The sequence below is a fragment of the Lithobates pipiens genome, unplaced genomic scaffold, assembly GCF_037356315.1.
Source record: "Lithobates pipiens isolate NorthernLeopardFrog02 unplaced genomic scaffold, aLitPip1_a1.2 Scaffold_13, whole genome shotgun sequence".
In the NCBI taxonomy this organism is placed as follows: domain Eukaryota; kingdom Metazoa; phylum Chordata; class Amphibia; order Anura; family Ranidae; genus Lithobates; species Lithobates pipiens.
This window is the reverse complement of record NW_027507718.1, coordinates 406690870-406715280: the sequence shown is the minus strand read 5'-3', so window position 1 is coordinate 406715280 and position 24411 is coordinate 406690870. Positions and strand designations below refer to the sequence as shown.

Sequence of the window (24411 nt, the reverse complement as noted above, 5' to 3'; positions counted from 1 at the left end):
TGCAATCTTGACAAAGTATTTCCCGATTCTTTCTATGCAGAGAATTCTCTCTGCTCTGCTAAAAACAGCTGTCAAAAAAAGGGGGGGGGGGAACAGCCAGTTTGCCAAGAATCACAACATTCTTTAGCAGTGGAACTTAAAGGGGTTGTAAAGGTTCATGTTTTTTCACCTTAATGCCTTCTATGCATTAAGGTGAAAAAACATTCGGGCAGAGTCCTGTAGTCGGTGGCTTATGGACGCCGGATACAGGACTTGGGAACGCTTCCCAGAGGGGGTTAGCTGATGCAAGGAGGAGCCGAGACAGCCGCCGAGGGACCCCAGAAGACGTGGATTGGGGCCACTGTGTGCAAAACGAGCTACACAGTGGAGGTATGTATGACATGTTTGTTATTTAAAAGAAAAATCCAGAGCCCCCCTTGCTAAAAAGTTGGTTTAGCAAAATCAATAGGATTCATAACGTGGAGTCTCTAAAGTATAGTGGAGAACCAGGTGAGATGAGTTTTATAGAGAGATGGAAAGCATGGGAAAACTATAAACAATCCCCAAGATTTGCCGTAAGGATGAGGGAAATGGTAGATTGAAGTGGTAGTATATGCGTATTGAGGAGAGACCATGGGGGGAGATGGGGGGGGGGCGGGTATAGTGGTTTTCCCTCTTTTCTTTCCTTTTTTTTTTCCATGGCTGCATACGTTTTGATTAAAGGATGGAGATAAATGGAAGAGAGGGGAGGGGAAGAAAAAAATAAAAAATTCCCCACACAGAAACAAAAGATAAATGCTAAAATGATGTTGAAGAGAGTCTGGGCTACGATGAACGTGAGAGTTGATTTGGGGTTTCCCAAACGTATTCACTGATGTGGCCAAAAAAAAAAAGTGAAGCTTTACAACGCCTTTAAGTATAAACATTGTAACAATTTGTCCTTTTGATCAAAGGAATAGACTTTGGTGTGTAAATGAGGGAAGTTTAACCACTTAACCACTAAACCTTTTTCTGACATTTGTTAGTTTCAAGTTAAAATAATTTTTATTTATTTTTTTGCTAGAAAATTACGTAGAACCCCTAAACATTATATGTATATATATATTTTTTAGTAGAGACCCTAGAGAAGAAAATGGTGGTTGTTGCAATATTTTGTCACACTGTATTTGCGCAGCAGTCGTTCAAATGCAATTTTTTGGGGAAAAATTACACTTTAATGAATTAAAAAAATTAGCCCAATTTTTTGTATAATGTGAAAGATTTTATGCCACGAGAATCACAATCTTTTTATTATAAGCAAAAAAAAATTGTGATTCTCATTTTGGCCAGAATTGTGCAGCGCTAAGACAAACACAAAATGGATTTCTTCAGAAGACAAAAGGTAGGAATCTGCAACAAAAAGTTTACCTGCAATGTACATAGATCGCCCAGAGGGGAATGATTTTTTTCTCAACAAAAGTGGAGTTACTCTTTAATCACTCCCCTATTGAAGGAGTATTACCATTTTCTCAGTGAGGGTGAACATCCTTGTATTTGTGGTTGGAACACCTGACCTACACCTGTAAAGGAAACCCATAGAATATTCAGGCTGGCATCACTGACATTTTCCTTCCGAAAATGTAAATTCTCTAGTTGTCGTGCTGTTTAAATTCCTTAAGTATGTTTACTGACCTGGAGCCAGAGTTTTGACTTTCTAATGTACGTTTTTTTTGTTTCCCGGTAAGTAACTCAGAGCTTTCTTAGGAGGTCAGCAGTGGCACTCCCTGTAGTTACTATTTATATTGTGGAAGAAAATGGTACAGACTACAATAAAATATATATATATTTTTTTTAGCTGATTTTGAAGTAAAAAGGGTAAGCTGTGATCTGTAAGAAATTTACATAAAAAACATTTTTCCAGTCAAATTGTTTCTCTTTGATGGAACATCCTACCCAGCTAATGCCGGTAATGGCTAATGTTTTTATTATTTGTTTTCCAGTTCAAAAAATGTTACCCAGGCTTACTTTAACAAAATCCAAGCTAGTTGTGAAGACTGGGGAGCCATTTGAGGTTACTTGCACGGCGAGGGATGTTAATGTCGTAGAGGTCCGTTGGATCAATGCAGCATCCTTGGTAAGTCATAGCTTGGCTTAAATACCTACAGTACCTTGCATCCAATTGAATATGATATCAGTCACATTGTATTTTCAACAACATCTCGTACTCTGTCTAAAATGAAAACACTTCTTTGAATAATGGCCTGCAAATAGCGCTAAATTATTAAAACGTGGTTGTGCCGCTTACGTATTAATTTGCTGTTTTGGCCACATAAAAGCTTTTGTGATTTGAAAGGCTCCTGTAATGGAGGGAAGGACGGCAGTGTGGTAACAGCTGGTGGGTGTCTCAAATTCTCAGTGCACTATAAACACAAGTCTGTAGATTTAGAGCCCGGCGCCCCGGAGTGTATTTACATGTGAAAACAACACTCATTTTTGTCAGGTCTGCATATTGTCAGTTAACCTTGGGAGAAAAGGATTTTTCAGAAGAAATCCAAGAATGTACACAAATCGTTTTACAGTAATATGCAATTGATCCAGGCGCGGGTAACATATTCTGAGCGAGAAATCTAGGACTAATTTTCTAAATACAGAACGTATGAGTTGTTATGAAACTGTTTGCATAGAATTGTGATGGGAAAAAAAGACTCAGTGGTACTTTTTTGTGGGGTTGAGGGTGTTGTTTTGTTCTTTTAGATTTTTGTTCTGAGGTTTGACTTTATGTTTACATGCTTAAAATCACTTACAATGCGGTTGACTGACTTTTTTTTTTACATCTCGTCTCTGCTGAGCTAAGCTTAATCGGTTGTTTTTTGCCTACTAATGTTGACATTAAAGTCTCGTCTGAAGTGCGAAGCTGTGTTTGCTTCATAGGTGTGCACAGCCTATTGCATTAGGGTGTGCACCCCAAAGCTCAAACATATTTGCGCGTGTGTGTATATATACTGACGGTGTCAGCAGAGCAATGGACAGTGTCAGTAGGACAGAGATTGGTGTCAGTAGGGCAGTGGACGGCATCAGTATTATTATGATACAGGAATTATATGGCGCCAACAGTTTGCACAGCGCTTTACAACATGAGGGCAGACAGTACACTTACAATACAAATCAATACAGGAGGGACTAGAGGGCCAGTAGTTTTTATGTATTTTTTATTTTTAAGTCATTTTTTTTAGGAGCCCCATTAGGGGGTTTTGGTGAAATAGCAGGGGTCTAAACAGGGGGAATCTGTGCCATACAGGCTGATTAGCGTGTATCCATTTACACCTGGCATACTCTGTGCGTACTATGGTTTGCTTCAAATGCAGGTAAAATCATTCTTCTAAGCATAATTTTGCTTATTTAATTATGTTATTCCCTTTAAAGAGGAAGTAAACCACCAATGGGTTTTACTTCCTCTTTTGCTCCATGCAAACCCTGCAAATTAAAAGCATAATAGGCTAGAATGCATTGCATACTAGTCCATTATGTGGCACTTACCTGCAAACGAAGCCCACGCTGTCCCCTGTGCAGGCCACATCGATCTTCACCCCTCTTCGTTCCGGGGCCGCGGACTCTGGCTCTGTGACTGGCCGGAGCCGTGTGACGTCACTCTCGTGCATGCTGTCAGTCGCAGCACACTCTGGAGAAGAAACGGCACGGAGGTGCGTTTCTTCACAGTGCATGCGCCGATGACGACATTGGCGAACTTCAAGTGAAATATCTCCTAAACGGCACATGTTTAGGAGATATTTCCACTACCTATAGGTAAGCCATATTCTAGGCTTACCTATAGATAAAAGTTAGACGAAAGGGTTTGCAACCACTTTAACGTAGAAGCCAAAAGAACTGGTGAGCTGCATTCATGTTTTTCTTCTGGTCTAACAGAAGATGCTGTTTTGAAATGTAATTGAGAAGCGGGTCCTTGCTTCCGATTGTAGAGGGGGTTCTGTTTGCTACCTAATTCTAATAAGCAATAGGGAGACAATTGTGTAAGACCAATGTTGGAGAAAGATGTTTTATAGATATATACCCACACACCACACACTTAGGATTAATGTAGAACTATGAGCAAACTTTTTTTTTTTTCATTTTAAATAGAGTAAGGGAGTGTTATAACTCCTGTCAGATTTTTTGTCCCCACCATCTCTGTCCCATTGCAGAGATTTCCCTTCACTTCCTGTCCCATAGCCAACCAGGAAGTCAGAGGAAATGTGCAAATTAAAGGCATTTCTTGGGGTCCCCCAGCTCACCAGAACTAGTGTCCCCACCTGTTACTTTTCTGGGGACAACCCAAAATTTGGGTTTTCTTTTTACTTTCACTTTCAATGATAATGGTAAACAGGACAAATAGAGAGGATGAATCTCCTTAAAGGGGGCACAGACAGCAATAAAAATTGTCAGGAGCTCTAATCCCTCCCCACTCTATCCAAAACAAAAAACAAAGTTTTGCTATAGTTATACTTTACGTTTGTGCTAACAAATAATGTATGCAAAAATTACGCAACAGAATTAATGAAGAGGCTCTTGTAAGTTAGCTTTACCACAATGACCCTAGCCCAGCTGTCTAGGGAACTTGCTGTTGTTACACGTGACATAGGTACTGTATTTCAGGAAAAGCCTGCAAGCATGTTTTGTGTTCTCATATGCCGGTTACTATGGCCATCTCCGTTTACAGCATCATGGTAACAGAGATGAAAGGTCGTGCTCTTAAATGCAGAGCTCATGATTCTATTGTTCTACCAATCTGTCCAGAATGCATCCAAAACTGGCTGAAGACAGGTAGAGGGTTCATAGAGAATGATGGATGGTGGGGCATCTGCCTGTCCTCAGTCTCATTGCTGCACTACCTGCCACAAACGTATCCAAACGTATCTCTGTCTTGCCTGACGGAGGTTACGGGTGTAGGCAAATTGCTATACTTGTTCCCTCAGTAACAAAGGAATTATTACAACATGTATGGCCACCCTAACCTATAGTGCCTGAAGGTCAGCTACTTATGTGTTTGTTTGTAAATAGTTGGACATGTATTTTGCCCTTGTCAGTCCAGGGCTTAATTTGTCTTCTGGGATATAGATACGTAAAAGGAACCTTTGAAGTAGTAGAGGAGTTTTGGAGTCTTCTCACCGTTTTTCTAGCCCAGAAAAGTACAGGCTTATGCAACAGATGTTAAACAAGAAAAAACTTTTAGCTGACCGAAAATGTAATTGGAACATATTATATATACCGTATATACTCGAGTATAAGCCGAGATTTTCAGCCTCTTTTTTGAGGCTGAAAGTGCCCCCCTCGGCTTATACTCGAGTCATCGCTGTCTGCCCGCTCGATCAGCGTGTCGAGCAGACAGACAGCGGCCATTCTATAATTCAAAAGCCGCGCCTCCGGCTCCGCCTTCGCCTGTGATAGGCGGAACACTGAATTTCCCAGCAGCCTGTGTTCCGCCTATCACGGACATCGTATCATCCTCGTACTACGGACGAGGATGATACGATGTCCGTGATAGGCGGAACACAGGCTGCTGGGAAATTCAGTGTTCCGCCTATCACAGGCGAAGGCGGAGGCGCGGCTTTTGAATTTTACAATGGCCGCCGAGGCGCCGACGAAGAGGGCACGGGACGGAGGCAAGGCAAGGCACGGGACGGGACGGGACGGAGGCAAGGCAAGGCACGACACGGGACGGAGGCAAGGCACGGCGGCAAGGCACGGCACGGGACGGAGGCAAGGAGGCAAGGCACGGGACGGAGGCTCGGGACAAAGGCTCGGGACACAGGTAGGCTGGACACACACACACACACACACACACACACACACACACACACACACACACACACACACACACAGGGATGGATGGATACACACACACACAGGGATGGATGGATGGATGGAGACACACACACACAGGGATGGATGGATGGAGACACACACACACAGGGATGGATGGATGGATGGATGGAGACACACACACACAGGGATGGATGGATGGATGGACACACACACACACAGGGATGGATGGACGGACACACAGGGATGGACGGACACACAGGGATGGACGGACACACAGGGATGGACGGACACACACACAGGGATGGACAGGCATGTCTCACCCTCGGCTTATACACGAGTCAATAAGTTTGCCAGTTTTTTTGGGGGTAAATTGGGGGCCTCGGCTTATATTCGGGTCGGCCTATACTCGAGTATATACGGTATATATATATAATATATATGTATATATACATATATATAAAATGGAGCAGATATTTAAATGTTTGTTATTCATAGTAACCAGTCAAATCTTTTGTTTTAATTTATTTAAACTGATACCAGAGAAATAACAGCTGCAAACAGATTAGCTATAGGCAGTATACAAACTCGTAGGGGTTTATGTACTAAAGCTGGAGAGTCTCACTTCTGCATAGTACCCAATCAGCTTGCAGGTTTTATTGTCAAAGCTTAATTGAACAAGCTGAGGTTAGAAGCTGATTGGTTTACATGAGGCCCATTAAGTATACACACAAAACACAATAGCAAATATAAACAACTAAAATGTTTTCACAGTTTTCTTCCGCAATCTGCCTTTATATTATGTATTCAAAATTGATATGAAAGAAATGTTCAACGGAAAGAACCACCCAGATTGTGGTTAGTGTATGAGGTTAATAAGATTAACAGCTGATATGTGTAATATATATATATATATATATATATATATATATATATATATATATATATATATATAAAATAGAGCTAACAGCTGATTCCCAGACAGATAGTAATTTTTATTGCTGATACTGAGACAGTAGGGCGGAAGGGGATTTACTGGAGCACACAGAATCTGGTGCAGCTGTGCATAGTAACCAATCAGCTTCTAGGTTTTAGCCCTCGTTCACACTGAATGCGGGTATGAAATCGTGCAAGTTCAGCCAAACTCGCACAATTTCAAACCCGCATTTCAGTGCAAGTTCGCGGGGCGAATTGGAAGACATGTCTGCGGGTTCATGCCCTGATGTCTATTGAAATCGCCCTCCAAGTTGCCAAAAGTAGTTCAGGAACCACTTTTGGAAATCAATGTGGCGTCGCAAAGTCAAAAGGCTGCGATTTGGCATGCGATCTGACATGTCAAACTTAATTGAACCAGCTGAAGTTAGAAGCTGATTGGTTACTATGCACAGCTGTACTGTTCTGGGTGCTAAAGTTTTAGTAAATCCACCTTTCCAATGACTGTCACTCTATAAATGACGAGGACATTTTTATTACCGTCTGCCATACCTTCCATGGTATACTGTCTATAACTGTGCCTTTCACATTCCCTGCCATAATTAGCATTGACATCTTGGAGAACCTTCACAATATTCTTAGCCCCCCTTTTCCTTCCTTCCTCCCTCTCCATATTCCCTGCGGCACGATCATCCTCCATTTCCTATTTTTTATGCTGTTCCTTTCCTTTTGTCCGTATGTAAAGATATGGTGGCCCAGTCATGTGTAATTAGCATATTTTAATGAAGCTGCAAAGGTGATTTAATAATCAGCCATATCTCAGTAATAAACTCTTCTCCATCACACAAGCACCTGCATTGTTGTCCTTATCGTTTCATCTGTCATTATCCAATTGTATGAAAAGCTACTTGCAGCAGACAGCTTGTCAAGGCCTTTCTTCCGAGACTTCTGATTTGACATAATAAATCTTTTATTTTTTTTTCTCATTATAATAGCTAATTTTGTGATTTCATTGCAGAAAGACACTGAAAAGAGCGATTTTATTTCCACTTCTAATTTTGTTCGCAACCGCACTCTGAGCAGCCAAGCCGTTCAGTATAATGAGTCTGGTACATACATCTGTGAAGCCAAGAACAGCATTGACGTGGTGAATGTTACGTTCACATTGGAAGTTCTCGGTAGGTAACTGTTAGTTAAATATTTGCAATGTATTAGTGGCATCACTGACGTCATCTACCAAGCTTCGTTTATCTGTATCTAAATTGAAGAGCTCCGTTTACCACCGATTTCCATTTTTTTTATCTCTTTGTATTGATTTCTATTGCCTGATGTGGACATCAGTCACATGTCTGGTTGCTGTATGCGTATGGCTGTTTACGGTTTATGGAAAGTTTTGCTATCTGAAGCATTTCATCTTGCAGCTCATAGCAACCATTCATTGTATTCCTTAAAGGTCTCCAGCTTGTTAGTTAGGAAGGAACCTTTTACTTTACACATTGATAGTCATAAGGCCAGCCTGCAACAATGTGCCTCCTTAGGGTTTGAGCAGATGTCCATTTTAGGGGCTGCCTGAATCACGTCTTTATCATGCGGAGTGGAGCGTCAATAAAGTGACCCTTCATGCCTTCTTATAGGGTTTATTGAACACTGTGAGCAGTGTCCATGCAGGTCATGCTTGGCTGTATTGCTGAGATATGTTCCTTCACAGACAGACATCAGTACAGCTTCTTAGTGGAGGCAGGAACAGCATAGCGGCCTAATGCCGATGGATTTTGGGGAGCCTTTAAATCAGACATTTAGGGGAAGGTTTAATAAGGGGAGTGCAGAGAGCAGTTACAAATATTTGATGGGTGTGCCAGTCAAAAGCTGCTTTTTTTCATTGAAACGCAACCAGCTGCATTTGTTTGAAATGAAAAGTGTGTGTTTTACCTGCTTTGTGTGCAATTTAGACTCCCTTTAATAGGATTTGCTGCATCTACAGAAACACATCGCAAAGGTTAACCTCACCCCCTGAGCTGCCAGTTGCACAACCCATAAAAGTCAATAGAATTTTGCTGGTGTGCGTTCCAAAACATACGTCAAATTCAGGAAAATAACACTCATTGACATGTGCCCTCAATCTTATTTTTTGCCAAGGGTTGGCATCATATCATTGTTCTTTTCACTGCCTTGTTCAGTAAAATGTTAAAGGGATTGTAAAGTCTTGTTTTTTGGTTTTCTTTTGGTCATACATGTCATACTTACCTCTTCTGTGCAGTTGGTTTTGCACAGAGCAGCCCAGATCCTCCTCTTCTCGGGTCCCTCTTTGCTGCTCCTGGTCCCTCCCTCCTATCGAGTGCCCCCTCAGCCAGCAGCTCTCTATGGGGGCACCTGAGCTGAGTCACAGCTCCGTGTATCCATTCAGACACGGAGCCCCGACCTGACCCTGCCCGCTCTCTCCCCTGATTGGCTGACTGACTGAGTGTTCCCCGGATGGCTTAGACAGTCGTGGACATTGCTGAAGATGGGGCTCAGGTAAGTAATTAGGGGATGCTGGGGAGGCTGCTACACACAGAACATTTTTTATCTTAATGCATAGAATGTAAAAACCTTCTGCCTTTAATGCTGTATTAAACTAATACGCAAACATTTATTATATTGCAGCTTACCTATTCCTAGATGTGTTGACTGCATTTGTTTTCTCTTTTGGCCTTTCTTTGCTTTATTTTCATCTGGTGATCTGGCCAGTATGTCTGTTGTTTTTCAAAAGAACAAGCTCTCTTGCAGAGGAATCAGTTACAAGGATGAGACAAACCATTTAACACACTGGTCAGCAATGATCATTATTTATTTATTTATTTATGTGAAACCTTTATCCCAGTAGGAAAAAAATAACTTTTTGCTGTAACTGCTTATTAAGTATTAGCTGGAGATTTGCTTCAATTTAATGGTGCATTTAAATAGGTTAGTACCCCCCCCCCCCCCCCCAGACTGACAATGCTAATGTCCAAAGGTGGCCCCTGTGCTCCTTCATCCAGAATTGAGGCACTCTAATACAGGAGGTGTGTTACTGGTCAGATCACCAGGTGAAAACAGAGGTGAAAAAAAAGTAAAAGTAAGAAATATGTATGTAGTCACCACATCTAAGGTAAGCTGCAATATATTACGTTTGGTTTTGGGTTTAACATAAAATGTATTTGGAAAGAAAAAATAGCAGCAAATCAGAGTTCACCAGATTACTATATGGTGGATTCTTGTTGTCACGGCTTCCTGCATTAAAAAATAACTCTGTATCGAATAAGGCCCCTCTATGTTTCTATGTCATTTTTTACATGTTTTTTTTTAATGAACTGTCTTTGCTCTAAGCTGTTATTATAATGATATCTAATTTTGCTACTTTTATAGAATTTGGCTACCTTAACTTGACCATCACTGAGAACACTACAATTAATTTAAATGATGGAGAGAACATGAAATTGCAGGTTTATATTGATGCCTATCCCCGCCCTGATGAAGAGTACTGGACTTACATGAACGAAACCCTTCTGAACACCTCAGACCACTTTGTACAGCCACGAGATGAGGGCAATAACAGGTATAATAATAGTCATTAAACATTCTTATCTTGCATGAATGATAGGATAATCTATCATAGTACATTTCTGGGTTGGAGAACCAAAGTCCTCCAATTTGACATTCTTATTGAGTAGGGCAGAGCCTTAAAGCTTTTGTCGATGAACTTTTCTTCCCTCATGTAATGGGGATGCTGAGCAGGTCAGATGCAGATCTGAAAGAAGTCAACTGAAGGTCTAATTCACCAGCCAATTAACTCTGACTATTTATTGTAGCATCTAAAACTGATGTTAAATGAAAGGAGAATGTGCCTGAATAAAGCTACATATGTCCAAGGACACAAGTCCAAAGCTGACCCGGGTCCTCCAGTGATCTTTGATGGCTAGTGAAATGTCTAAATGTTCTTCTGCCCACTGGTAACCATTGCAGTGCAACTTGCATCTTGGCACTTAAATGGTGATTTTAGTGGTCGACCCTTTCTTTCACTTTTCTAATTGAGAAAAAGAACTTTATTGGCCCTGTCACACAGACCTTTTTGAAAAAGTTGCAAAATCATTGCATTCTGTATCAAATGCTTGCAAACACTTGAAAAACATGTCCTCGCTCCCCTGGGAGGCCCTGCCGCTAAAACTTTGCTTGATAACATAAAGGACAATAGGAGATTTACTAAAACTGGTGCACTCAGAATCTGGTACAGCTGTGCATAGTAACCAATCGGCTTCTAACTTCAGCTTTTTCAATTAGGCTTTGACAATAAGGCCCCTTTCACACTACCGATCCGTTCAGATCCGCCTGTCAGTTTTTCAGGCGGACCTGAACGGATGCTCCATAGAGCTCTATGGAGCGTCGGATGTCAGCGGTGACACCCGACCCGCTCCGTTCCGAAAAAGTGTGACGGAGGAAAAAGCTATTTTTCCATCCGTCATCGGATCGGGTGACGACGGACACTGCGGTCCATTGTCATCCAATCTCATATAGGGGAGAGCGGTTCTATGACAGGTCCGTCCCTGCGCAGTGTGCAGAGACAGACCTGTCATCTTCCTGCTCAGCGGAGATCGCTCCAGCGATCCCCGCTGTGCAAGCGGATATCCATGGGGCAGATCATCACTGATCCGCCCCGTGTGAAAGGACCCTAAAACCTGGAAGCTGAATGTTTTATACACAGTTGCACCAGATTTTGCACAGTCCAGTTTTAGTAAATAACCCCTACAGTATCATGGGGAAAAGCATAGTAGACAATCATATATCAGCCTTTATTATTGTGGCTACGGATTATTGCAAAAACTGACTACAGCCCATTTCACACTTTGACCAATTTTGAACTTGGTGAACAATCTCTTTCTCTAGTAAATATAGCCCATTGTCTGACTGTGAGTTGCCCTAACTGGATGTGTTCCACTAATTCTATCTCTAATTAGTGAATGCCATCTCTGTTCACTTTAGGTATGTTAGTGAGCTGCACCTGATTCGAATGAAAGGCAATGAGAAAGGAGTTTATACTTTTTATGCTTCCAATTCCGATGCCAACGCTTCAGTCAGTTTCAATATATTTGTCAAAAGTAAGTTTCCCTTAACTCTCTCACAGTGTCCATTCATGGTGTAGTTTTAACTGACAGAATTTAATCCCAGGTTTTCCTTTATTTTCACAGCAAGACCTGAAATCCTAATTTCCGATAAGCTTAGCAATGGCATGCTCCAGTGTGTGGCGGCTGGGTTCCCTGTGCCCTCCATTGAATGGGTTTTCTGTCCAGGATCTGAGCAGCGGTATGCAATAATGAATATATGATAGCTGATGCAAAATTAGTATAGCAATATGTCGAAAAAAAGTGCAGTCTATGAACTAGCGTCGTCATATACAGTATAAGCGAGTTTCATTTTAAGGCTAAATGCCTGCATATGTATCAAATTAAATGTTATATTTATAGTAGCAGACAGTCAGGTGTCCTGGCTACTTTTTGATTGACAGGAAGGCTTTGTCTATGCCTACGTATACATGCATTATTGACAAAGGATCTTTTAAGTACTGCATTGAGATACTGTGTTCATTAGCACAATTACTAATGTGTCATCCTGCCTTGATGGAGACACAATAAGCTGTTTTGCAGTTCTCAGTTCAAATGGTATTGTCTCATCTGTGACCTAACTGACTATATAAATGAAGGCACAGTGTCACGGGGTTGGTGTTTTATTTTCCATGCCTGGAAATGTTTCCATGTAGTCTGTGACGTTAGGACCCTATGAAGGAAAATTGACCACGCATTGTTTTTGCAGGTGTACAGATTCTCCAAGAATCTCCCCCTATGATGTCAAGTTCAGCCAGGAAAATTCAACTCTGGGTCGTATGGTGGTAGAAAGCATCGTAGATGTAAGCTCCATCAGGAAGAATGGTACCATCCAATGTATCGCATCCAATGATGTGGAGAGCATCTCATCCATCTTCAGCTTTGCGATTAATGGTAATTTTTGGTTTTATACCAGGTTTACTCAGATCTTTTGGTGTTCTTTTGTCCGCACTGCCTTACATTGTCGTAAGAAATAAAGAGCCAATAGACCTCTCTTCCAGTACATCTATGTTTCTTTAGTCTAATAGCCCATGATACAAAGAAATACTTACCTTATTCATCAGTCCTGTTGCAGCCCTGGAGTGTGGGCAGGCACTAAACCACATCATATACAATGCAGGACCAGTGCTGGTTGTTGAAATGCATTGTAAGTGAGGACATTGGCTAGAAGGGTGACAAAACAACCAGAGAGGAGGAGCAGCTTCATGGGACTGGTCATCCTTCCTGGAACCAATAGGGGGGAAGCCTTGAGGGTCAATTTCCTTCTATTACATACCCTTTAGGTTGAGTGAGCATTAAAACCTTAATATACAGGGAATCTTTTTTTTATTACAACTGGAGTTCAGTTTTTTAGTCTGAAGTATTTGTGATTGCATGTAGGGCCGAAACAACTAATCGATTAATCGACAACTAATCGATTATTAAAATAATCGATTACTATTTTCATAATCGAGTAATCGGCCACTAACATAATGGGGTTAAAAAAACTAAAATTAGCCCTTTATAGTACAAAAAGAGCAAATCGCTACTGTAAATATTACTTTCACTGTCCCATAGTAAAAAATGAGCCCCTTATGCCGCGTACACACGATCGGAATTCTGATGGTTTTCCCGATGGAATTCGGCTCAAGCTGTCTTGCCTACACACGGTCACATCAAATTCCGATCATTTATAACGCGGTGACGTACAACACGTACGACGTGACCAGAAAAAGGAAGTTCAATAGCCAGTACCCAATAGCTTCTGTTTCGTAGTTGAATCTGAGCATGCGTGATTTTTAGCGTGTCTGAATTGCATACACACGATCGGAATTACCGATAGAAAGTTTTTCCGTCGGGAAAATTGAGAACATGCTATACATTTTTGGCTGGCGGAAATTCGGACAGCTAAATTCCGATGGAGCGTACACACGATCGCATTTTCCGATGAAAAGCTCTCATCGGTCTTTTTCTGGCAATTGTTTGCTCATTTTGTACAAATTTAGTTTTTTTAACCCCATTATGTTAAGCCTGGGTCACACCTCTCTGTTTTTTGGTGTTTTTTGCAGAAACACAGTTCATTTACATGGTTTCCTATGGGACATGTTCACATCCATGATTTTTTCAGCTGCTGCATATTTGGAAAAGACAAGGACTTTTTTTTTAACGCAAGATGGTGCTATTTTGTTTTTTCGGTTCAATATACTTCAATGGAGAAGCTGCAGAAAAGCATGTAATAACACAATTTGTGTTTTTTTAATCTGCCCAACAACAAATTGGCCAAAAAAAATATGTAAAAATGCAAATCGCATTTTGTTTTTTGTTTTTTTAAAAGGTTATTAACCGATTCATCGATTAATCGAAACAATAATCGGCCAACTAATCGATCATGAAAAAAATCGTTAGTTGCAGCCCTAATTGCATGTGCCTGAAAGCTTGCAAGCTATACATTTGTGATGAGCGGGCAATATTTTAAAACAGTGTGTTTTATATTTTTAAATACATTAAAATACTAAATCGTGCTTTCATTTTCTTTTTCAGAAGAACGGATTTCCCACAAATTGTTCACTCCGCTGTTGATTGGCTTTATAGTGGCGGCGGCAGTGATGTGCCTCGGGATGGTGATTCTCATGTACAAATACATGCAGGTACAGCACATTTAGTAAGTTCCTAATCACGATCATCCTGTGTTAGTGTGAAAAAAATCAACAATTGTTCTTTCTCCTTATTAAAGAAACCAAAGTATGAGATACAGTGGAAAGTAGTGGAAGAAATCAATGGAAATAATTATGTTTATATTGACCCAACACAACTTCCCTATGACAACAAATGGGAATTCCCGAGGGACAGACTGTGCTTTGGTAAGTGTGTTACACTACGCTACTGTATGTTATGACTATATTTCATTTCCCTCCATTTCAGGAAAAAAACATTTCATGGAAAAAAATACCATATTGTGTACAGCTGTATCCATTTTTCTATTTACATTACCAGAATTAATGGATCCAATTCTATGATAAAGCCATAAAAGAATTTCTCTATAGTAAATTTTGTTTGGACAGGGAAGGAAGGTTAGAACTTCTGTCAGGCAGTGTACCCATTGGAAAGATTTACCTTTCTCCTGATCACCATTTGCATTTGGACAGACGGGTAGATTTACTAAAGGTAGATAGACTGTGCAAAAGCATTTGCGCCAGAGCTTAGTAAATGAGGTGAAGTTTCACTTTGCAAAGAATACCCAATCATATGCAAGGAAAATAAAAAAACTGAATTTTTGCTTGCAAGTGATTGGATGATGGCAGTCAACAGAGCTTCCCCTAATTTACTAAGCTCTGGAGCAAATTCCCTAACTGCTACAACTGCACTTCAAAAGTGCACAGTCTATTTGCCTTTAGTAAATTGACCCCAGTGTGTCAGAATTTTATAGTTGTCACTGGGACAGGGATAGAGTAGAAATCTTCCAAGGACACCCATTGAAGTGACATCTAAGGGGGGATTTCACCTCACTATGGTGAAATTTCTTCCTTGTTCCTGTTATGCCTTATCTTTTGAATGTAAGCATTTCTAAAAAGTATCTAGACATATAATCCATGTACATTGTGTATTCAATGTTTTGTTGTTTTGTCTTTGCTATAATTTTTTTATGTAATAAAATGTTATTTAATATTGTATTAAATATTACAGTATCAATAGGTATTTAGATTTTTTTTTTTTACTTTTTTAATAGGAAAGATTCTAGGTGCTGGTGCTTTCGGTAAAGTGGTTGAAGCAACTGCCTATGGACTCCTTAAGACTGACAATGCACTGACTGTTGCTGTTAAAATGCTAAAACGTAAGTCTATTGGTTATTTGATATTCATTTTTTTTTTTTTTTTTTTGGACTTTAAGTCTATTGGTGTATAAAAATCTCTCACTGTCATTGCAGCAAGTGCCCATGCCACAGAGAGGGAAGCTCTCATGTCGGAGCTGAAAGTTCTGAGCTATCTTGGTCACCACAAAAACATTGTGAACCTGCTTGGTGCATGCACTGTGGGAGGTAAATTAATATATGCTTTCAGTATCTAAAAAATAACAGTATGTTACAGTGAACTTCCATCTAACCTTGCAATTTTTTTTCTTATAGATTTTATATTATAATATTCTAAAATAGAACACAGTAAAGCTAGTGACACAAATAATATTTTCCATCAGATACTAAGGCATTGTTATACCTTGCAAAATGTTTACTTATCTTCACACCAATGTTATCGGAGTTCGGGCAATACTTGCTACTTTTTCAGTGGGAAGCTGTGGTCAGCATATATTGGCTGATGGGACTTCCCTATTTTAGTAAACAACAAGATAAAGATATCAGTACTACTGAGTTCCATGAAACACTCTACGGACTTCCTGTATGAGGCAAAGCGTTGTGTCATTATATTTATATTACATCAGATATAAACTTGGCTTTCCTCGTGGTAACAATGGAGGAAGCTGGACACAAACAACACTGTCTAAGGTTAAACTCTTACAAAGACGTAGCTTCATTACATTACTTTAGGAGGCATGCAGACATGAGAGATGTATGTCCCTAAAAACTCCCAACCTTTCTAGATTTTCCTTCTTTCTTAGGGTAAAAATTAAACCTGGCCAGTTGGTGTTGAAAGATTAATGCCAAGGCTATCCAGCAGTCCTTCCCCATAAACATAAATGCTTGACCAACCCACTGGTGAAAGTTTAGGAAACGTGTTGGCCTTTTAGTTGATGTCAACAGGTAGCCGTTCATTGTTTTACCATTTGGCTTAGCATTTAAAGAACAATCCTAGCACAAGAATTGCACTTAGCGGTGGCTACACCCCCGATAGCTATCTCTTTCCACATTTTGAGTATTCATAGACAAGAAATGCCCTGTGCCATTTTGACAGTTGATAAATGCCAATGACTTGTATCACATTACATGCCTTTTATATAGAAAAGAATCATGCGCATGTTGATGAGCATCAAGATTAGAAAAGACCATTCACTGTTCAGATGGCAACTTTATGACTTGCTGTCATTTTTGGATAGCCATACACAAGAAGATTTCTCTAGTACAGGGATATGCAATTAGCGGACCTAGAGGCTGTTGCAGAACTACAATTCCCATGAGGCATAGCAAGACTCTGACAGCCACAAGCATGACACCCAGAGGCAGAGGCATGATGGGACTTTTGCAACAGCTGGAGGTCCGCTAATTGCATATCCCCGCTCTAGTATATTCCCACTGGCTGAACGAAAGAAATCACTCAATTCACCCATCAATGCTAAGCAACATGGTTGGAGGAATCTCTCTGCCTCCTATTGTATTCTGACAGCTTCTGCTGCCATGGCTGTCAGAGTCTCTGACCAGTCAGCATCTGAATAGCTGCAATCGCTATTCAGCCAGGAATTTTCTGCTCCTCTCCTTAGATTTTTAACAAATTTACATTTTTTGAGTCATGTGGTGCCAACAAGGTCCCCCACGACTCAAATTTCAGCCCATTTAGTGTAAATTGGCTGAAAATAGAGCCCTGTATGGCTAGTCGTAAGCAGTAATCAGTTTTTCTGCTGATTTTTTTCCTTCAGATTTACCAAAACCATATAATATGAGGTCAAACCTTAGGAGTTTCAATTTGTATACAATCAGGCAGGCCCTTACACTACTACATGGTTTTGGTCAGAACCACTGTACTAATCATGCAAGGTTAGTTCAGCGATCTCCCCTGCTGAGCTATTGTGTACTGACAAGGGGACGGCCCCCGCCAGAACACTCTGATCAGAGCTCTCCACCACTGACTAAAAACGCTGATTGGGAGTCAGTCGGCTGCCGGTTTTCCAGCATGCATGTACGACAGAAGCATGACTGACATACACACGGGCCGAATGTCGGCCAGGTTTTCTTGAACCAGCAGTTGTTTTCTGATATTTGGCCCCGTTTGTACCCGGCTTTAGGTCTACAATTATCTTCTTCATACACCATATAGTATCTAATTAGCTTACTAAACGTATTCAGAAATCTCTGTTGTTGCTTCTGCCTCTACTATATAAGCCAGCCTGCATATTCAGTATATTTAAATAAGTTGGTTGTGTTTCATTTATGGGGCTCGTAAAAAGGATTAAACAATGCTGTCACAGACTTGCGCAAACATATAGTACATTAGCCACCTGGATGCCTAAGGGGTTAATGATAATCACTTAATTGCAAGATGGCTTAAGCCTTAATGTGTGACTAAGCCTGCGTGGAGCCAGCAGCAAGTAAAACGCTGTTATGTGGGCTTGTGCTGTTCAGTGTGGAGCATAATAAATACGTCTTCATTCATATTTAGATGGAGACAGATAACCTATTTAGCACAGCTATAGAAGTGATCATCTTTCATTGATATCTTTGGCCAGAAAACATGCACCAGGGGTGATAACAAGACATCTCCATCCTTGGACATTCTCTGTTTTTCTTTATGCGGTAGATACAGTGTCAGTGCGCTTCTGCCAAGCAATTAGCATTGTATTGTAACTGAAGAGAGTTATGATCAGAGCATTGACTGCGCTCAGCTCTTTGCCTGTCACCTTTTGTTTATTTGCTCTCCAGACAAGTGTCTCAGTCACATGCTATTTACCTCAGGCATGTAGCTGATGCCGAAACTATTAGTTTAGGCGGGGGAAGGGACAGGACTTTATTTTGTACGGGTTGCTGTCTGTTATTTTGAGCAATTGAAAAATGATTTAACTTTTTTGATATTCTTTTTGTTTGTAACAAAACTTTTTATGAACAAAACATTTGATGATCATATTAGCATTTTATGGACTAAACATAATTGTGAAAATGTAATTACAGTAAAACCTTGGATTGAGAGTAACTTGGTTTGAGTGTGTTTTGCAAGACAGCTACATTTTTTAATACATTTTTACTTGATATACAAGTAACGTCATGTCACAACTCAGTATAAAAGAGAAGAGAGGCGCCTCTAAGTGTAGCAATATAGTTACATTTAATAAAGGTACAACATTTAGCAACTCACATGGTTGATGATTAAAATGGGCACATCTAAGTATGCAGGTATCCGGGGTAAAGTTGTCCAAATAGACCATCCTCCGCACCTCCATCAATGTCATACCTTCCACGCTGGTGTGGAGGATGGTCTATGTGAACAGCTTTACCCCAGATGCCTGAATACTTAGATGGGCCTCTTTTAATCATCAACCATTTGAGTTGCTAAATGTTGTCCCTTCATTAATTGTAACCATATTGCTACATTTAGAGGTGCTTCTCTTCTCTTTTATACTCTATAGATACTGCTGGATTTTGCTTCTAATCCCCTTGTGGAGGCTGCCATTTATGGATTGACATTTTATTGGGGGTGCAACGAATGGGTTTTTTGGTGCCGAAACCGATACCAAAAATGAAAAATGCACTAGGCCGAAAACCGATACCGAAAATGACCGATAACAAAACATTAAATATTTTGATGCAGGAGATGGTCAGAGACTGCGGACATGGTACAGCAGCCAGCCTGTGTGTCCCCAGTGCAGCGAGCCTGTGTGTCCCCAGTGCAGCCAGCCTGTGTGTCCCCAGTGCAGCCAGCCTGTGTGTCCCCAGTGCAGCCAGCCTGTGTGTCCCCAGTGCAGCCAGCCTGTGTGTCCCCAGTACAGCCTACCTGTGTAGAGGAAGAGAGAAGAGAGCCGCCGCCGCATGGTTGATTAGAGCCCCGGGAACATCACAGCTTTCATTTTAATAGCTGTGTGTTCCCCGCCACACGCTATCACATGCAGCCCCTGTATGTGACGTTGTTTTATGGTTACACAACCTATCACATTGCTATAATCTTTTCATATAGACTATAAACCAAAGGACTTAAGAATAAATGATTGTGGAACTAATCATCTGAGATTCCATTATATCTTATGGGGAAATTCGCTTAAGAGTGCTTTGGATTACAAGCATGTTTTATGAATTATGCTTGCAATCCAAGGTTTTACTGTATATACAAATATGGATGTTATGAGTTTTTTTTATATAATAACGTCTAGCTAGATTTACTTTATTTACTTTTGGATGGAGTGGAGAAGGGTTAGGCATTCTAAAAGGTTTAATTGGTTGTATGTGACTCTGTTGGGGAGATTTCCTCTCCGTGTGTGTCTCAGTGACACCAATATTCTAACTTTTGCCTTTTAATTTTTTATATATTTCTTGTGTGTCTGTCTGTCCTCTTTTAGAGAGCTTTCCCATCATTTCCTGTCCCTCTTGATTCCTCAGAATATGAATTTGTAATCTCCCCAATGTGAACTAAGGCTACAAAAAGTTGTACATTCACTAGTTGCTTGTGTAGTTCTAATCCTGAAGTTACATACCAGGCAAATTAGAAAAGTAATGCCATTGCGATGTTCTGTCAGCGTCTTTATCTGTTTTGCCACTTTTTATTAGGAATTCGGCTTGAACATGTACTCTTCTCCTACAGATGGGCTGCAGTGCCTAGAACACACTGTCATTTGCATTCTTTACGCATTAATCATTAGATTCCTCTGTAGTACCTATGTTGTTCCGGTATAAATTGTTTTTTTTTTCCAAGAGTCTTATCTATTGACCTTTCTGTGTCCTTTTTATCTTGGATTCTCCAGGCTCAATGCATCTGAACCCAAACCACTTAACATCAATGACTTGTATTGAAAGTCTATGACTGGTTCAGTTTGTGAACCATGTAGAAACAGAATAAATGTCAGGGAGCCAAAGTATTACAAAATAATATATTAAAATATTTTTTCTGCCTTGATTTTTTAGTCCTTGAATATCATTAAAAATGTAATTGCAGTTGCAGTAACCTTTAACAGCACACCTAAAACAGATATATCTTATTTGGCTGACTTGATCTAATATTGGTTGAAATTTATTGATAGTACGGCAATACCATAGAAATTAACTACAAATGTATATCAGGTTGGTATATAAGACCAGATATAACATACAAATACCAAAGTGGGGTATCGCGGTTTTGTTGGCGGGGGTGCGATGCTGTAGGAACTATGGCCTACATATGGTGGACATGCCCAAAAATAAAAAAATACTGGAAAGAGGTGTTGCAGGTGATAAAGGAGATCACTAACATAGAGATACCAGAGGAACCTTTCATGGGGCTAAAATGTCAATAAAACAATATAAAAGAACATTGGTGCCCCATCTGATGAACGCAGTTTAATACCTTGACAGTGGCAAGAATTGGAAAGCCCCACGATGGGAAGTTGGTATAAAAAAGATATATATAACATAGAATATCTAAGATGTAGTAGAGAAGAGGAATTGGAAGGATTTGAAAATAAGTGGAAAGCCTGGATAGAATTCAAGCAGACAAGGAGATATGCAGAAGTAGCGGGAGCAGAGGTAGGGGAGAGACAGGGAGAAATGGGAGAGGATAAGTTATAAAAGGTGGAAGAGAGAGGATCGGTGTTGATTTACACAAATGTATAATGTTATTCTGTTGAAACTTATATTTTATATATTTGATACAAAGAATCAAAGAATGAAAAAATAAAAAAATAAATGTATTGCTAAATTTGATCAATTAAAATTGATGTTAAAATTTATAGGCATGGATCACTGTTTGCTCCTTGCTGTGTGCAACTTAATAAGTAAGTCTTGTAATGCCGCGTACACACGACTGGACTTTCCGTCAGAAAAGGTCAGACGGAATCATTCCGTTGGATATTACGATCGTGTGTGGGCTTCATCTGACTTTTTTCTTCAAAAATTCAGACTGACCTAGAAATAGAATATGGTTCAAATCTGTCCGACTAAATCAATTTCTGTCGGTAAAACCGTTCATCTGTATGCTAGTTCGACAAACCAAATACGACGCAAGGGCAGCTATTGGCTACTGGCTATTGAACTTCCTTCTTCTAGTCCCGTCGTACGGCATCACGTTTAAAACTAACAGACTTTGGGCCGTTCGTGTGTGGGCAAGTCCGTTCGATCGGAAGACTGTCGGAACTCCGTTGAGAAGACCATCGGACCTTTTCTGCCAGAAAGTCCGGTCATGTGTATGCGGCATTAGGTTCACAATGTATACTAAAGGGCCATACACATGGGTCTAACATCAGGCGGCATCAGGTGGTTCGATAGAAACCAGACAACATTCTGACTTTGTATAGGGCAGCTATTTGGCCGGCTTTTTTCAAAGGGGCATGACTGAAAAAGATCTGCCGATTGGCACCCAATCAGTGCTCTCAGCCAATGGCTAAGAACGCTGACCATTGTGTTCTGGTGGGGGGGGGGGCGGGCTGAATGAAAAAAAAAAACATGAGGTGCTTAATATAAGCCGCTGTATTAACAATCTCCGAGCTCTTTCGTTTTTTTCTTTTCGTTCAGCCCGTTGGGTTAAACGAAAAAAAAAAAACTACTAGTGTATACCAAGTGTGTAAAAGTAAGGGCAAATGAAAACTGGAGATACAGAGGCTGATTTAGTGGTAAGAATCTTTACTCAACACAATGAATGAAGATTCTTTTAGTTATCCAATCATGTGAGAACCAAATTCAAGTTTCTTTTTTTTATCTGCACACGATTGGGTATTAAAGTGAATACAGCTGCAATTTATTGAGTCTCAACTCTTTTAGTAAATCAGTCTGTATGTCTCTAGCAACCAATCATATATTGGCTTCCAGTTTGAAACTATAAAACCTTCTATTTAAAAAACGGAGCTGGAATTTGATTGGCTGCTCCTACTGACCTTTCCTTCAAACTACTTGAAATATGAAGTGTTATGTCATAATAACCAAGAAAGCACATCAAGTTTTTGTTTGTTTTATTACCTATCCTGAATCATTATAAAAGGCATGATTATAATGTAAGCATGTAGAACTTATATATATAAAACTGATATTCAGGCAGACTGGCCTACAAATGAGCTGAGCATTCAGCGGGAATATCGATTCGTCTTAGGCTTGTATTTTTATATGTAACATATACCACACGGATCTTGTGACCCTCTCATGGTTTATCCCCTGCCTGCTCATAGTTCTAGATGGCATTGAGTCTGAGCTGTGAAAATCCATTTGTGTTTCTGTTACCAGATTCGATATGGCAATGTTCAAAGTGTACTGAAGTGTCACACTTCTGTGTGCATCGTTTGTTCACATTTATAATGTGTATGCACTATTATTTGCTTACCAGGCCCAACTCTTGTCATCACTGAATATTGCTGCTATGGAGACCTTCTGAATTACTTAAGAAGAAAGCGTGATTCCTTCATTTGCCCAAAATTTGAGGATCATTCTGAAACAGCACTATATAAGAATCTTCTCAATTCACGGAACAATGTCTGGTGAGCAAGAAAATGCATTAAAAGCTAAACCCCTGACAAACAGCTATATACACAGATGACACGCATATATTGGAGCTGTATTGCCTGACATAGGATTTGTATATCCGTCCATCTAGTTTTGAGATTTATACATCAGTGCCACACAGCATAGCCTTAGCAGGAAAGGAGACCTGACTTTCACTCATATGCATTTAAGTAACACGTACAAGTTTTGTCCTTCCCTCAGCCTGTGACTGGAGATTAAAAGGATAAGCAGCAGACTAATGAGCTCATCTCTCTACCACTCTGCTCTCTCCTCCTACCAGCATGTTACTTGTTAGCATATAAGCACTACAGATCAACTGACTGGCTCCTTGTGCTGCTTCCTTCTTCCAGCCTGAACTCTACTGCATCTAAAGTCCCGTACACACGATCGGATTTTCCGACGGGAAATGTTGGATGTCAGGCTGTTGGCGGAAAATCCAACTGTCTGTATGCTTCATTGGACAATTGTTGTCGGACTTTCCGCCAACAAATGTTGGCTAGCATGTCTTCAAATTTTCCGCCACTAAATGTGTGTTATCGGATTTTCTGATCGTGTGCACACAAGTCCGTCGGACAAAAGTTCAAAGTACAAACACTCGGAAGCAAGGACGAACCAGAAATGGTCGGTCTCGTAAACTAGCGCTTGTAATGGAGAATTGACATTCGTGACATGGCAAATTATGTAATCTCCAAATGCAGCACACATTCTCTTCTTCTTTAATGGGATAATAATGAAGCTGCTTTGCTGGTGATACTGATGGAGTTATTGCAAAATAATTTTCCAAGGTTTTTTTTTCTAGTGATATCAAGAATAATATTATTATGTTTTTGTTTTTTTAGTATTTGTGCAAGTTACCACAACACCATTATCCCGTAGTTTATAAGATCAAAGATACAACTATGTTGGTGTCCCATGTTAATTTTACATTGTATTTTTTCAAATGTACCTGCCTACTCCCCAACTGTCATTTGAAGTAAAACACATAGCCAAGTATTATTCTCCACAATTTTTTATTGTGCAAAAAATTTATTGTAAAAAAAAATAAAAAATTTGACTTGCTATCTGCCAATAGAACTTAACAAAAAGTGCACTCTATGCATCCAAAAATATAGAAAATCTAGAAAAATCGAATTATAATTCAACCAAGCAATAACTCCAAGGCCAATAATAAATAACACGTTATCTCCTCCGATTCCACAACATGTCTGGTTGACGACGGCCATTCAGAAACTAACTGAAAAGCGCAAAATGAAAAACGGGAATTGAAAAGCACAAATCAAC

At 40.1% G+C, this 24411-nt stretch overlaps 1 protein-coding gene across 1 annotated transcript in view; it reads left to right on the top strand.

Moving 5' to 3' along the window:
* Window positions 1–24411, top strand: part of KIT (KIT proto-oncogene, receptor tyrosine kinase) — an 82178-nt gene that overhangs the window by 40254 nt on the left and 17513 nt on the right. Inside the window, exons 4-14 of the mRNA XM_077477477.1 lie at window positions 1959–2092; window positions 7727–7886; window positions 10093–10282; window positions 11704–11819; window positions 11910–12024; window positions 12532–12716; window positions 14343–14449; window positions 14536–14662; window positions 15529–15633; window positions 15727–15837; window positions 22955–23105. Coding sequence (XP_077333603.1) covers window positions 1959–2092; window positions 7727–7886; window positions 10093–10282; window positions 11704–11819; window positions 11910–12024; window positions 12532–12716; window positions 14343–14449; window positions 14536–14662; window positions 15529–15633; window positions 15727–15837; window positions 22955–23105 — 1501 coding nt within the window. The remainder of the gene's footprint in view (window positions 1–1958; window positions 2093–7726; window positions 7887–10092; window positions 10283–11703; window positions 11820–11909; window positions 12025–12531; window positions 12717–14342; window positions 14450–14535; window positions 14663–15528; window positions 15634–15726; window positions 15838–22954; window positions 23106–24411) is intronic.